The 16,704-nt window shown below is 45.1% G+C and overlaps 1 protein-coding gene across 3 annotated transcripts in view; it reads left to right on the top strand.

The window, feature by feature from the left end:
* heatr5a (HEAT repeat containing 5a) overlaps positions 1-16,704 on the top strand; it is a 60,132-nt gene that overhangs the window by 30,396 nt on the left and 13,032 nt on the right. For 2 of the 3 annotated variants that reach the window (XM_063183740.1, XM_063183739.1), the window contains exons 23-30: positions 733-759; positions 3,787-3,931; positions 6,883-7,062; positions 8,012-8,266; positions 9,509-9,687; positions 12,208-12,276; positions 12,590-12,769; positions 16,030-16,270. In XM_063183740.1, coding sequence (XP_063039810.1) covers positions 733-759; positions 3,787-3,931; positions 6,883-7,062; positions 8,012-8,266; positions 9,509-9,687; positions 12,208-12,276; positions 12,590-12,769; positions 16,030-16,270 — 1,276 coding nt within the window. The remainder of the gene's footprint in view (positions 1-732; positions 760-3,786; positions 3,932-6,882; positions 7,063-8,011; positions 8,267-9,508; positions 9,688-12,207; positions 12,277-12,589; positions 12,770-16,029; positions 16,271-16,704) is intronic. The other variant, XM_063183741.1, reaches the window with a different exon arrangement.

Genomic DNA, 16,704 nt, shown 5'->3' with positions numbered 1-16,704 from the left:
TGTATGTGCGTGTGTGTGCAACTGTGCTTGCATGCTTGCGTGTGTGCGTGTCAGTCAGAGAGTATCCAATTGTGCGTGCGTGCGTGCGTGCGTGCGTGCGAGAGGGAGGGAATTTCCGCATTCGTATTGTGCACTCACACTCGTTCTCAGTGTGCTCCATGTTTCTACATTTCTTCTGTGTGTGCGTGTGCATCAGGGAAAGAAATGTACACCATCCAATAGTCAAATTCTGTGGAGGGTGGACAACATTGGGCAAATTACACTATATAGTGTAGTAATGTGTATGATTAAGGCATTGTGGCAATGATTAAGGCACAAATTAGTAATTCATTCAAGTAAAATTGGCCTTCATTTGCCAATTATTTGTAAATGCTCATATTTTGCTACATTTATTTCCTCCCCTTGGTGTCCATGACTAAGTGAAAGGGAGGATGGGGGCAGTCTAAATCTACAGCACCATAATTGAAACCATTTCAGTACTTTGACTCATTTAAATAAGTGGTCTTTTATGTTGCCATGAGTCATTACACCATGAAGAGTTTGACGATTGAGAGCTTATAGTTTGACTTTACGATTTAATTATTGAGTTTAGGAGTGCTTTTGCAGCTACCAAAGCCAGAGAGGATATGGTTCTCAAACATGAGCGTAATGGCGTCGTATGTGTGTGTGTCTCCATCCATCTGTGTGTGTATCTGTGATGTGATGTCCATTTCTCTTTGCTCTTCTGCACAGGAGGTGTTGTTGGATTACTCGGTGTTGGTAGGTCTCTGCCTGTTTGGCTGCCGTGTGGAACCTTTCTCTCTTCTTCTTCTTCTTCTTCCTCTTCTCTCTCTATCCCTCTATCCCCCTCTACCCCTCTATCCCTCTTCATGACTTGTTTTTCAGTTCGCTCGCTCTTGGCACATTCACTCTCACTTGTATTGTTTCGTTTTTTTCACCAGTCTCTCGATCATCGACTAACCCAATGCGGGCACGCGAGGTGCACGTTGAACACATACTCACCCAATGCATCGCCCCGATTACGCCTTCAATCACTTGACTCACTCAATAACCTCATTTGCACGCCATGACGACTAAACACAATACGCCAACTTTCAAACGTCATAATAATTTTGTATAAACTATATAAAAGTGTTGGTCAATTGGTGGGTCGGCTGGATTAATCGTCTGCTGTAGTATCTCTGAACATGATGGTATTGTAAACACGAATGTTCTGTTTTTTGTTTTGTTTTTTGCAATTGTTCTTAGACAAAGTGATATCAGAGAGAATACAGGAAGAGTAAAATGTCGAGCAAAGGTTGACACAGCAGTGCTGTTTCGAGATTGATTTCGATCCAGGTGCTTTCAAGCTGTCGGAGTTAGGAAGCTAATTTTAATGCATCTCCGACTACAGGGAAAAGTGCTTCATCCGATCGCACAGTCCTAGTGGTGGATGGACAGCAGATTGCAGTGCAGGCATGACAGTGAACCAATGTAGTGCTAGTAAATGGGAGGGAATGATATGATGGAGATGAATAGCCACTGAGGGATGGCTGGAGGCTAAAATGTCAACACAGACCGAGACAGAGTGCCCGACATGGTTTGGAGGCCTGTAAATTCATGTTGCAGTGACACCTGTGTCTACATCAGACCAGGCTGCGCAAGCTACCCACCACTGCAGGTCGGCAACCTAGTGTAAGGGGGAAAAATGTCAAAGATGGGACAGGACCACACACACACACACACACACACACACACACACACACATACATATACATACACACACACACACACACACACACACACACACACACACACACACACACACACACACACACTTTCAGATTCTCAGTCTCGTATACACACTCACTCCGAGTTCACTGTGACACACACACACACACACACACACACACACACACACACACACACACACACACACACACACACACACAGAGTTTCACTCTTTCACTCATCCACACAAGTTGTCTCTCTCACACACACACACACACACACACACACACACACACACACACACACACACACACACACACACACACACACACAGACTTTCAGTTTCTCACACAGTCTCTGTATATGCCACTCCCACCCATACACACTAGTTGTCTCTCTCTCGGCCACACACCCACAAATTAGTTGAGCCTCAGTGGCTCTTTTCTGTGCATCGTCGAGTCTTTATGTGTGGCCCAAGAATAAGAGAATAGAAAGAGGGAAGCGAGTGATGGAAAGAAGCCTAGAGAGGGAGAAGAGCGAGATGGAGTGAAAGAGTGCAAGAGGAAGGAGAGAGTGTGTGTGTGTGAGAGAAAGAGATGGAGCGAGAAAGCAAGAGGGAACGAGGGAGCGAGAGAGAGATCAGTGCTCTGCTCTCAGCAGGGATCTTATTATTCTCCAGTCTGGGTACTTCATTTCACTGCATCCACTGAAGCCTTCAGCCAAACTAGTCCCCCCGCCCTCCTTTTTTGGACATGAAACGGGTTTCTCAGGCCTGCCTGGCATTATGCTTAAAATACCCTTATTTAAAAGCGTAAACACATATACATACACTTATGCACGCTCTTGAGTGCACACACAGACACACACTTGCGTATAGACATGCGCGCACACACACACACACACACCCACACACACACACTTCTGTGCACTCACAGACACACACACAACTTCACCGTGGTAATGTGACTCACACTCCTGGACCACTTCGTTTTCTCTCACAGCCCCAAGAGGAGGAGCTAACAGCTTGTCATGCATGCCTTTGTGTCTCTCCGTTTGTCTGTCTGTCTGTCTGTGCGATCTATTTGTTTTTGCCTACAGTTTGTACTCTGATATGAGGACAGTGATTACTTACAGCTGACTTATCAAGTATTTTGGAAAGGGGGGGGGGGGTGTAACAAGATTATTGTCTCAAGGGCTGTTCTCCATTTTAACCTTTTGAAACAGTGATAACATGATCTCATCCCATTCTTAGTAAAAGGCCTCATCGTTTTAAATCGCATCCATAAACATGCATAGTCATAGCCATCACCACATCTAATGATTTTCAACAACTTAACGCCGTTAGATGAGCTAATGGAATTGGAACGCTCATATCAGAAGTTGCTGATTTTGTGTGAGTGAGTGAGTGAGTGAGGGTCAGTTTGTGTGTGCGTGCGTGCGTGAGAGAGAGAGACAGCGAGAGAGACAGAGAGAGAGAGATATTACTTTGCCTTGCCCACTGGTGCCTCCTGCTGGGGTTGCTTTTGCCTCTGACACATTTCCATTGCAGACGATGGTCATGGAGCAGTGCTTGGGGGGCACCACACACACCTGCTTTCTTGTCATTAATGGGTGGCGTGTGTGTGTGTGTGTGAGAGAGAGATATTTTTGTTTTAAGCCCAATCCATCTGAGTTTTTTATTACTAAATGGCGTTGCTATTTCGTTCTGGCTGTTTTTTTCTTTTGTTTCGGCAAGTTGTTTGCTGTGTTGTGATATTGTGTGTGCTGTAAATAAGGGAAGGAGAGGGCTATAAGGGTGTTCTGTGAATGTGCACGTGTGTGTTTGTGTGTGTGTGTGTATGCGTGCTCATGGGGGGTGAGTTTCTGGGTGTGGCTGTGTTTTGTTTCCCAAACATGTGGTGGCATTAGGTTTGAAATGTGGGCATTGTTTGACAGAGTTAATGTAACAGGGCGTGTGGGATAAGTGGTGTACTACTAACCCCCTCCAACATTATTGACTATTAACTGTGTGTGTGTGTGTGTGTGCGTGCGTGCGTGCGTGCGTGTGTGTGTGCGTGCATGTGTGTACGTGTGCAGGTGAACATGTGCAGCTCGTACCTGCTTCTGCGGCGTGCGGTGGTGGCGTGTCTGAGGCAGCTGGCCCAGAGGGAGGCCGTGGAGGTGTGTGAGCACGCCGTCACGCTGGTCAAAGAGCTGCCCCGACGAGACAACACACACCTAGGTGAGGAGCACACACACACACACACACAGACACTGTCTTACAAGCGCACACACACACATAATCACTGTCCAAATACATTTATTCGCTGGTCAGAGAGCTGCTTTGCTGAGACAACACACTGCTAAGTGAGCAGAGCAACGCGCACGCACAGTTTACTTCTTTATTTGTGCCCACAATTCAAAATTGAGTTTCCATAGACACAAATGTATCAGTTGCAAAGATACTCAGGCATGAACTAGATAAGTGGCACCACAGTGATCAATAGTCCGTGGGGTAAAAGTCTCAAGGGTATACACAGCACCTTCTTCTCCATATGTGTCGACTACCAATTATTGATGATATTGAACAATATTTAAGCAAGCTTTTTGCATTCATTTTTGGGAAGCCAAGCATCCTTAGTCCCCTAGTGGCCAGTCTATGCACGTGGCCCAAACTTCCAAATACAAGCACTATATATTGGCATTTGTAGCCCATCACAGTGATTTCCTGCACAAGTGGTTGATACTTCATTAGTTTCTCACAAAACGTTTCTTCTAGATATGAGTCAAAGCAACATCCTACTTCCACTATATCAACAGTTTGATTGTCCTCATCAATAATAGTGATGTCTGGTTTAGTTGCATTCAGTCCATTAAAAGCAGTTGGGTTCTGGTTTAGAGCAAACATTTGGGGTTTTAGAACACAGTTTGTATACATTGTTACAGGTGAGGGGCAAACATATTGCAGTTTTTCTAATAAAAGGTCTATAATCCGCTCATGCCTGGATATATTCTTGTAGAATGTGCAGCCATTCAGTGCGTGTGAAATGGATTCTATGACCTGAGTTTGTCCGTGGTGTATACAGAAGGGGGTGAATGAGTTGGGGTACCAGACTGAAAGGTTGAACACACACACACACACACACACACACACACACACACACACACACACACACACACACACACACACACACACACACACACACACACACACACACACACAGGTGGGCATACATTCAGGCCAAGATAGGAAGCACGCCCCCAGACTCTGTCAAATACACTCACTGGTCCATGAGACCATACACGGCTATGTGTGGAGCCCTCTTAGACACACTCACAGTCACACTTGCATGCATACTTTTCTATTCACTTATCCACATTCACACACTTATAGCCAAATGCTCACATATGAATGTGAAGTGTGCACTCAAGTGAAGCTGCTCACATATAAGTGAGTAGACATTTAGATGTGTGCTGTGCGGACAGTGCATATAGACTTAGTCATACACATGGTTCAGGACGGGATTTATCTTTCATTCATTTATCTATTGGAGGTCAGAGCAATCATACCTTTTGCAGGCAGCTTTGCTCCTATACTGCCCTTCAAAGGCAAAGTGGGATCCTTACAACCATTACAGCTATAAGCAGAATAAATAATCCTCCTTGTCATACTGCCGAATTGAATGATACCGGTTGTTGGTCTTTTGTAGCATGAAAATGGAAGATATTTTGTAACAATACTAAAGACATGTATGACATGAATTCACAGTCATGGCTTCCCTTTGCCTACATGGTGTATGTAGGTAGATACTGCTTATTTGATATTGTAGGGCAGCAAAATTAATGATCAGCTAATTTTAGGCATTGTCCTCTTTGGTGTGGTGTGTTGAGATTGGCCTCAATACTTGTAGTTTACAAGGGCTGTGTGGAGTTGACTGCCTTACCTGTGACGGTCCAGAGAGAGAGACTCTGGATACGAGTTGGTTGGGCTGCTGTTGCATTTCAAGGTGACTGGTTTTGTTGAAATAATGACATGGAATAGTTTAAAGCAGGGGTGGAGAACTTATGTCTCGAGGGCCGTTTGCGGCCTTGAGGCCGTTTTATCAGGCCCCGATATAGTTTTAATGTTAAGCAGCTTCACATAAAAGGTAAAGGAAACTTAGAAAATACATTTGCAATACAATTAAGTTATATTCTGGGGACCTACAGAAGGTGGGGTCTGTTTTAAAAGGAGGCTGCCTACAATATAGGCCTAACAAGCAGGGGGAAATCCGTGTTTGGGTTCATAATGTGGCCCTCGGAGGACTTTTATGGCCCTCGGATGAATTTGAAATGACCCTTCAAATGAAAAAGGTTCCCCTCCCCTGGTTTAAAGGAATAGTTTTGTTTAGAATGAAAATTGGCACTTAAAAAGGCCATGGCAAGTTTGTATGTTACCGTGAGTATCTATCGCAGGCGTGCCAGTTGCATTTTGAAGTTGAAGGTTTTTTAACATTTAGGTTGGCATTATATGAAGATTGACGTCAATATCTTTTTTAAAACCATTTATCATATTAAGGGAAAAAAGCAGTATGCTCTGTATTTTAGCAGCACACAGTTGCACACATTTTGGAGCGATAAACTCCTTCAATTGAATGCATTCGAACCAGGTTAAAGTTGCATTTGGTGACATAGACATACACACATATCGTTGTTTTCTACCTGAATCCGGTAGTCATTTATACCTGCTTTGCTTCAAAACAGAGTGTGTTTCTCAAAGGGAAGTGTTCTAGCCTTGCTAATGCGAGTAACACCCATTTTTGGCGCATTTCCTTAAGAAGGATCCAATTATTAATTACACTTAGAGCTAGTTATTGGATACTCGTTGGTGAAATCCGTGAAAAATGGCCGTTACTCACACTAGCAAGGATAGAACCCTTCACTTTGAGAAATACCCAGAGCTTCTTGTTGAAGTCATTGTGAAAACTCCTAATTGGGCAGTCATTGATGAGCGGTTGCGGAGTCAGACTTGTAGCCCAAAGTCGACTCTCGACCCCTTGCACAGGTGAGGCATAAATGCAATTTCGTTGTGTGTAGTGTTCACTTGTTTGCTGTGGAGTGCTGTGTCACAATGACAATGGGAGTTGGAGTTTCCCAGTTTGGCTTTCACTTTCACTAATTCCTCTGCTCTCTCTCTCCCTCATCCTGGGCCAGACGTGACCATTAAGGAGGTGGGCCTGGAGGGAGCGCTGTTCTGCCTGCTGGACCGCGAGTGGGACGGCCGCTTGCGCCAGGACATCCGGGAGACGCTGGGCCACATGCTGGGCTCGGCCGCCACCGGCAAGCTGGCACACTGGCTCAAGCTCTGCAAGGACGTGCTGCTGGCATCCGCAGGTGAGTGGGGGGTGGCGAGTCGCCCGCGCTACGGGCACCACGCCAAGGCCAGACCGTACACAGGGCCCGGGACAAAGTCTGTGATGAAGAACCAATTCTGGGCCCTACTTTGCCCTGGGCCTTGCACAACTGACCCCTTTGCACCCCTATTGGCTTGCCAGCATAGAACATATGGCGATATTAATTTCCCAACATGGAGTATTGCCTTACAGTGCAATCCAGTCTGTGTTCTTCTTTAGCATGAACTTCCGTATGCCACTGTCGGGGCGTAAAAGGTAGTACACATGCTATTCACTTCCTAGTTCCTTAACTTCCCGCAGTATGTGTTGTGTTTGAATATGCACCCGTGCATTTTGTATGGTTTCCGGGAACACGGCATACAATCTACATGTGCTTCTGCCCCCTGTAGGTGCGGTGGGAGCGGGGGATGGGGGCACCATGCCAGGCCAGACAGTACAGAGCATATGGCACTATTCATTTCCCAACGTGGAACATTCATTTAGCAATACAAGAGGTGTTGGGTTTTAAATATGCACAGACATACATTTGGCATTGTTTCAGGGCGCACACTGTCTGTAGTGTACACTTGGTGTTCTTTCCAGTTTTGCAATTTATCATGCATATGCAAGGGTGTCGATACTAATAGGTGGGGTTGTAAGTGTAATGTAATGTAATGTAATGTAACGGGGCAGCCGTGGCCTAGTGGTTAGAGAGTTGGTCTTTCAATCTAGGGGTTGCAGGTTCAAATCCCCCCTGACATCTCCCTACATCTCCATCCATGGCTGAAGTGCCCTTGAGCAAGGCACCTAACCCCACATTGCTCCAGGGACTGTAACCAATACCTTGACAAATAATAACTGTAAGTCGCTTTGAATGAATGAAAGCGTCAGCTAAGTGCAATGTAATGTATGTAATGTAAGTGTAATGTAATGTGTGTGATGTACTATAGACAGCGCGGCGGTGGCGGCGGGGGCCCTGGACCCTCAGCAGCAGCAGGGGGACGAGGATGGCGGGGGCGACGACGACTCCTCCGTGTTCCAGGCGCGCAGCGGCGACTCTGGCGGCTCCTTCGGCAGCCTGCGCTGGGCCACGCGCGTGTTCGCCGTGCAGTGCGTCTGCCGCGTAATGGCGCTGTGCGAGAGCGCCGACCCCGCCCACTTCGACATGGCCCTGGCTCAGGAGCGCCGCCTGCAGGAGTCTACAGGTCGGTAAAAGAACACACACGTGCACGCACACACACGCACACACACGCACACACACGCACACACACACACACACACACACTCTCCCAGAGAGCTATTCTACTTTCCTATTCCAGCTTGTGTACCACATTGCCCTGGCTCAGGAGGGGCCAGGAGTCCACAGGTCTGTGTGCTGAAGTGAGAAGTGATTGATGCACACACACACACACACCCCTATATGGATAGACACACACTTCTGCATTAGTCTTCAGCCGGAATTGGAAAAGTATAGGGATTTAAACACACCTCAACTCATCACCTCTCACCTTCTTACTTCATATTCTCTGATTTATACATTAGCAATCCAACTAATCCGCTACTTGGCCTATCTTGTCATTTTCATACTGACACACAATGACTTGCACTTCTGTAGCCCCTTACCAGGCACCATTCCTCCACTGGGACGTTGTAATAGCCACTGAAAAAACGTAACTAACACCACTATGACAGGCCTTTAGTAATACATTACGCCATTATGTCACTGCCACTCTGGTAACCGCTAATTTATAACAGGGGTAGGGTCTTAAGGGGTTAATGAGTGTATTGTCATTTTGAATGTCCTGCATTGTTTATGGGTGTCCTGCCGCCATCTAGTGGTACTGCATGGCTTCTCAAGATAGTCGTATACCTTGCTGGTTGTTTAACAGCGGACACTGGACAGCTTGTACATTGTTCCTGTTGGCTGGTCAAACTGAAATGATGATCAGTTCTTTTTCACATTGCACTAGTCCAAGGGTTTCATGATGATGGTGCTGCTCGTATAGACGCCTACAAACCTATTTGAGGGTTGTGCAAGTGGGAAAAATGTGTGAAAGTTAGAACTGTGTTGTGTGAAAAAGAAGAATACAGAACAATAACCAAGTAGGCATGCTAGGCGATAGCCTAGGGCCCCACCAAAATCTGCCCTCTGTAGGGTCCCCCTAACAATCTGCCCAGTCATAGAAAATACCAGCAAAATCAATTCAGAAGGGCCCCATATCTTGATTTTGCTTAGGGCCCCCAAATGGCTACAGCCACTCCTGGTGTTAATGTTTTCACAAACACTCATGCAAACTTTTGTTTTCTGTTCAATTCTCAAACAGTCAATACTCAAAAAAACTTTGATAGACTGGCCGATCGACTGACCGATATGATGCCTCATGGATTTCTTCCACTTGCCTGGGATGGACTACCAACTCTCTCTCTCTCTCTCTCTTCCACAACAGATTTCCTGGTGCTGCACCTGGCCGATCTGATCCGCATGGCGTTTGTGGCGGCGACGGACCACAGTCAGCAGCTGCGGCTGGCCGGCCTGCAGACTCTGCTCCTCGTCATCCGCAAGTTCGCCAGCGTCCCCGAACCCGAGTTCCCCGGACATGGCATCCTGGAGCAGTACCAGGCCAACGTAAGAGATGACTTAGTAGTGCACATGACTGACTCTGAAGTACAGGGGTTCACGGAAGTTAGGGGATTTTGGCTTTGAAGGAAATTCGTTGAAAGTAGAATTTGTCTAAAGTGTCTACTGTGCATTCTCTGTGCTGGAATTAGTGTAGTATCAGTATCCCTGTGTTTGAAGACTGAGGAGGATTTATGCTTCAATCTTTTTTTTTAGGTTCATCCTGACATTTCACACAAAAAAAACTTTCTTTTGCGAACAGTGCTCCTGATGCTGACTCCATCAGGGTTTTTTTTATATGCTGGTGTTTCCCTTTATATGCTCTCTGTTCACTCACATGCTCATTGATTTATATGCTTGTCCAGTCAGTGAATCACTTCCGCAAAATCTCACTCGCATTTCTCACTTACACTCACACACTTCAAACAGAAACTCTGTTTCACACCAAGTGACTTCTTCACTCAGTTTTATCTTACATATGATGCACCCACTAACTCGCGGATTCCCTCATCCTCTCTCTCAACTCACCACACCATCACACTTTCGCTTCTTCACTCCCCCTCTTTTCATCTTTTCACCTCCTCACCCACACAGCATGAAGTCATCTTCACAGCTTCTCTGACTCTCTTACTCTGTTATAAGAGCGCTGTAGAAAATTAATTTTAAAAAAAATATTATTGAACCATTGAGTTAGTCATATCTCGCTTAGCATTGTAGCAGGCATATCTGTGTTTAGCCCATTTACCAAGGAGAGTGTTAACATGTGTCTCTTTGTGTTTAAGTTTATCTGAATTCAGTTCCCAGTCTTGAAGCATGTGCTGCCAGTTTGGGCAATAGGCGCAGTAATCTATACTGGCTTATGGTTAGGAATTGTTTGTTCAATTGTTTGTTTGTCTCAGACAAATATTGCCCCCTTTTGTCACTTGTAAGATAGCTGTGGTGACATTGATAGGCAGGCAATGGTATCAGATTATTTAGTAATAATACTATATTTAATCAATATTATGTTAAATGCCTTTCTCGCATAAAAACAGATCAGATCAGCATGCCACAGTATCCTGGAGTATAACTCTTAACTCCTTCTGATGTCTCATAAAGTGAGATGCAAAGGCTTATTAACCCATTGTGTCCTGGAGACACATGCATAGGTTTTTCAGGATTTTGAGATTTTAGATGTTTTATTAACTATGTGGGTATGTCAGAGCTGAATGAACACATAAGGGGAGGGTCTTGGCTTTTAAATGTAACTCATTTCATGTTTGTATGTGCTTCGGAGGCTGAGGTATTTCGGTTTTAAAAGGAGGAAGGCACCCTTTACCAAAAAGGGCTTAGGACGAAATGGGTTAAAGACACTAAATTCAAATGCAAAGGCATATTGCCTGATCATCTTTGGCTAACCGGACTGCATGAAACCATTGTGACTCACTTTTGACTCACTGACTGGCTCATTCAACTCATTCAATCATTTACGCTCTCTCTATCATCGACCCGATATTTCTCCTCCTGTGTGCACTTTGCCTTGAAGCTCTTTCAGTTAGTGACAGGCTTGTCTACATCACCCACATCCTTCCTCTCTCTCACACACACACACCTGCCTGTGGCGTTACTGCTGCCTACTGCTGTTTTGGTCTTTTTAGTTTTCCGTCTCGCTCTACCTGTTGTCTGTCTCATACCCTCTCTGTAACTCAGGCAGAGTTTGTTAGCCATAGTTGCATTCATCTTTTATGCACAATGAACGTTTTTTGCCTTTTCCTTTTTCTTTTCTCTTTTTATTTACTCTCATTGCTGCACTGATAACGTATTACTGTGTACTGAAGTATTTTGCCCTGATAATGGGGTAAATGAAGGCTTGAAATCAAATAAAGGGGGAGACTGTTTGCAAGACCGACATTCCCAAGTCTCTTCTCAGAAGTCCCTGGGTGGTGTTTTATTTTTAGAAGCAAAACACCTGAGCTTTAGTATGTGAGCCATTGAGCTCAGATTACACTGTGTGTGTGTGTGTGTGTGTGTGTGTGTGTGTGTGTGTGTGCGTGTGCGTGTGCGTGTGCGTGTGCGTGTGCGTGCGTGCGCGTGCGCGTGCGCGTGCGCGTGCGCGTGCGTGTGCGTGTGCGTGTGCGTGTGCGTGTGCGTGTGCGTGCGTGCGTGCGTTTAGCTGGCCTCCATGTGTGTAGTGAGCCTGCCTGTGTGTGCATTTCATGCATGCAGTCAGTTATGTAGGCAGCAGTGCAATGTTTGTTAAGAGGCCCAGTTATGTTTTTTTTTGATTTGGTCAGGTGCAGTCATGTTTGCTTTCCCCCTGACGGCAACTTGCTTTCCATGTATTTTATCTTCAGCTTCTAGGAGATGTTTACATCTTTCTTTTCTCAGAAACTAGGAAAAAGTGTCAGTTGAGGCAGAGCTGGTAGATATTTTACTCACATTTCTCACATTGCTGTGTGTGTGTGTGTGTGTGCGCGCGCACGCGTGTGTGTGTGTGCGTCCGTGTGTGTGCGCGCGTGTGTGCATGTGTGTGCGCAAAACCTGGTACAGGTGGGAGCTGCTCTCAGGCCGGCGTTCACTGCTGATGCCCCTCCTGATGTGACCGCCAAAGCCTGCCAGGTCAGTTCACTGACTCTCGTATCACACAAAGCAAACCAGAGTACACACACACACTAGCAAAAAAACGTTTCCATATGTTCCACCTCTGCTCTTTTTAAGTACTTCTGAGAGAGTATGTTGTTATGTCATGTTGCAGAAGTAAACTGAACTGACATGAGTCTAGAGTAAACACGAGCAAGGTCAAAAGTGTGTGTGTCTGTGTGTGTGTGTGTGTGTGTGTGTGTGTGTGTGTTTGCGTCTGTGCGTCTGTGCGTCTGTGCGTCTGTGCGTCTGTGCGTCTGTGCGTCTGTACGTCTGTGCGTCTGTGTTGCAGGTGTGCAGTGCGTGGATCTCCAGCGGGGTGGTGAGTGAGCTGCGTGACGTGCGGCGTGTGCACGAGCTGCTGGTGTCCAGCCTGCAGAGGGTGCAGGGCGGCCGCGAGGTGCCCAGCCTGCTCTACAACGAGGGCACCGCCGCCATGGAGACACTCGCCGTGCTCAAGGCCTGGGCAGAGGTATTCACACGCCCCCGGCTAACCACCTTACCATGTCCCAGCTAACCACCTTACCATTATATAGTAGTAGAGGTCCATTTTGAGTCCATTTTAAAGGGACACTGTGTGAGATTTTTAGTTGTTTATTTCCAGAATTCATGCTACCCATTCACTAATGTTACCTTTTTCATGACTATTCACCACCACCATGAAAATCTAAGTATTCATTAGGCCACACCAATTTAATTTGTTGGTTCTCGGATTCGCCGCTTGTATTTTGTATCAAAATGAAAAAAAAAAAAAACGGTTTCAATACCCCAAAAAATGAAATCGCTTAAAAAAACCCGAAGACTGCATGTTTTCATGAACGGAGAGGTGTCTCTTTAGTAGTTGGAGGTCATGTGACGTAGAGAACCAATAAAACCACTCCTTTCAACAAGCCGATTACGACTAGCGAATCAGGAAACGCGTTACATTCAAATGGTTTTACAGACAAACATGCAATGGCAAGTTGAAGCCCCTGTGGGTAGTAGCAGCGGTGATTGAAACACAGTATGGCTCTTAGTGGAATTAGTGGAGTGGGATAGCAGTTTTAAAAAAGTAAAACAACAACTATGGTCCCGCTTGGAGGAAGCAACCCCCCTGGTTACCCGTAGCTTAATTTCTCGCCCTTCCTCGTTCACAGGCAGCCCGACGTTTCAGAATAGAATGTTCGACTTCGCTCAACTATCCGAGTTCACATGTGCCAGCGAGTTTTGTGTTCTCAACCAGGCGAGTTTTGCAACGGAGGAGAGAGTTACTATCACGGTAAAAACAGCAAAATGACTTGAGGATATTTTAAACACGAGAGAGTCACAATCACGGGGAAAAACTAAATGGCTTGAGCGGATATTAAACATTGCCACACAAAAACGCAGACGGGTGCAGAGCTGGCCAAACAACAGGTGACGCGCTAGTCTGTCGGGACTTCTGTGAGAGTTTTTAGATAGCGACTAGGGCAAGGCATCGTTCATGCACCTCGAGACAGCACGAGCGAGAGAGAGAGAGAGCGAGAGAGAGAGAGAGAGACTGAGCGAGCGAGCGCACTAGTGCTGTCGTGTCTGTTCGTAGCGCTTGCTAAGAAACCACACTCATTATGCAGAGGGAGAGCGCTCAAAAACGGGGAAATAGACAAAACCCAATTCACCTCAGATTCCACTGTAAACATAGGCTAGGCTATTTGTGCCTAATGATTTTAAAAATTATGACATTTTTAGCAGGGTTTGTTAAAAAAAATCCATCCATCCATCCATCTATCTATTGTAACTCTGTACTTGTGCCGTGTATTGCAGAAAAGGCTGGTATGTTGATCTTACTAGTCAAACACATACTGCCTACTTAAAGGCTTAAAGGCTACTAATTTGGTCTTTTCTACCAGCCAAACTGCTTGTAGTCAAGATGTGTTAGTTAGGTAGCCTACTGTCATGTCTTTTATAAAGAGCACATTTGGAAGACTAGTCTATAGCACATGAAATGCTCCAGGTCTTTTAAAATATAGCAACAATAATATAATAATAATAATAATAATTATTATTATTATTATTGTTGTTGTTGTTGTTGCTATTATTATTGCTATTGTTATTATTTTAATTATTATTTTTTAAAGCTGAGGTGCGTGTGTGTATGGGGTGGTGAAAACATTTGGGTGCACATACATTTTGTGCTGGTGCACCTAAACAAAAATGTAGGCGCACCAGTGCAACCAGTGCAAAAAGTTAGTCTGGAGCCCTGAAGTGCCAAGAAAAAGTCAAGAATCTGAATCAGATTGGACTGTTTGTTTTGTTAAAATTTAATTACTGTAACTTTTTCTGTTACTAGTAGTATTTTGTGCACATTCTGTACTCAAAGAAGAGTGAGATTACATTATTTTTGGTCTTTTATTTTTATTGATTTTGGGACTTGTGCTTGTTGGTCACTGTTGTAAGTAAGTGGTCTAACATTCTAAAGTTGTACTTTTATAGCTTGTAATTCCATTGATATGGTCACAATGCTGCTGTCTTGTTCAATGAAGACTGCGGTTTCAGACTGTTGAATCATCTCAGTTTATTCAAACCAGATTAATATAATAATTGCCCTATGAGCTAATTTTGTGCCTGGTCTATTTGGCTGCCTTAATTCCCTTCTACACTGTCCTTCTCCGTGTCCAGGTGTTTGCCTGTCTTGCACCTTCCTTTGGAGGTCCATGTGAGGCTGATATACAGGTGGTATAACATAACAGTCCCCTTATTACATCCGTGGCATTACCACACGACTAATTTTTTTTTTTTTTTTTTTTTCGCCCTCTCGCTTCAACTTTTTCCTGAAAAAATCCGAGAACCAACAAATTAAATTGGTGTGGCCTTATGACTGGAAAAAATGCACTTTTCATACATGAAAAGGGGGATCTTCTCCATGGTCCGCCATTTTGAATTTCCAGAAATAGCCATTTTTAGCTGCAAAAATGACTGTACTTGGGCCATACTAGAAAACATTAGTTTATTACTTAGTAAACTATCATGAAAATGTGAAATTTGGCAATAGGCGACACAGTTTCAATGAGCAGCATAGTTGCAGTACCTTTTTTGACCATTTCCTGCACAGTGTCCCTTTAAGTCCATTTTGAGACCATTTTGAGATGCTTTTATTCAATGGGACTTACAATCGAGGACATAATCATAGTATGCAACACTTGCTGATACAAAGTGCATAGCAAAAATACACAATAATAAGTGCAAATGCCCTGTAGGATTAGTGTTTTTGTATTTATTTATTTGATTTTAAGCACATGCCCGACCGACCCTTACACCGCTAATGGCCAAGCCATAGAAACCATAACATAACCATAAAATAGCAATGCAGTCGAGGTCCATTTTGAGACCCTCACTGTGCACAAGGTCTGGTCTGAGGTAGCTTAGCCACCTGCCCTTTAAACCATTCATGACCAAATCATAGGCATAACCATGCCATAACATGGAAGTAGATTAGATGGTCATCATTTCTCCATTAATCTTACTAATGAATTGCTGTAGTGATCTGATCATATTTGTTTATACCACCTTGATGTTGCTGTGACTGAGTCCTTAATGCGTTTTCAGATGGAGATTAACCCTACCGTTTGCCCAAAACAGTTTCCCATGTGGGGACAGATAAAAGCTGCTGCTGTTGCTACTACTACTTCTACTTCTACTACTACTGCTACTACCACTACTACTACTGTACTTAATGCTTCTCCATCAAACACTTGGTTGTTCTCATTGGTCCAGGTTTACATAGTGGCAGTGCAGACAGCCAGCCGGAGCGAGACCACGGAGACTGACACGGAGGAGGAGGGCATTGGAGCAGGAGGAGAGGAAGGAGGAGGAGTTAGTCCGGCAGCAGACGCCAACCTGCTGTGCTTCGTGCAGACGGACCTGCCCACCCTCAGCCGCCTGTGGCTGGCCGCCCTGCAGGACCACGCACTCCTCACCCTCCCTGCACACTACGCCCACAAGCTGCCCCCCGCAGGTCAGGAGGTGGAACCAACGCCGTCTTGGGGCTCTTTCTTTAAAAAAAAAAAATTAGTTTATTTATGAAAGGACAGTGAGAGAATTGACAGGAAACTAGTGGGGAGAGGGAGAGGGAGAGGGAGAGGGAGGGATGGGGAAGGTTCTGGAACCAGCCAGAATCGAAGGTCGCCGGTGTAGCTGCCCAGTGCCCGACTGTTAGAGCCGCGGTGGGGCCCTGGAGTCCTTTCTAATATCCTAACTACCGTCCTCCCTTCTGCTTGTGGCCTTGTGATGACGTCATACAAGGCGTCATTGAGGACAGAAGTTTATTTAAATATCTCTCAAAAGCTCAATTGGAATATCATTTTCTCATTACTGTAACCAATACCCTATAAATTACTGTAAGTCGCTTTGGATAAAAGTGTCAGCAAAGTGTAATGTAATGTCATGTCT

The sequence above is a fragment of the Engraulis encrasicolus genome, chromosome 19 (assembly GCF_034702125.1).
Source record: "Engraulis encrasicolus isolate BLACKSEA-1 chromosome 19, IST_EnEncr_1.0, whole genome shotgun sequence".
Lineage (NCBI taxonomy): Eukaryota > Metazoa > Chordata > Actinopteri > Clupeiformes > Engraulidae > Engraulis > Engraulis encrasicolus.
The sequence above is the reverse complement of the archived record's forward strand: the minus strand, read 5'-3'. Positions and strand labels throughout refer to the sequence as shown.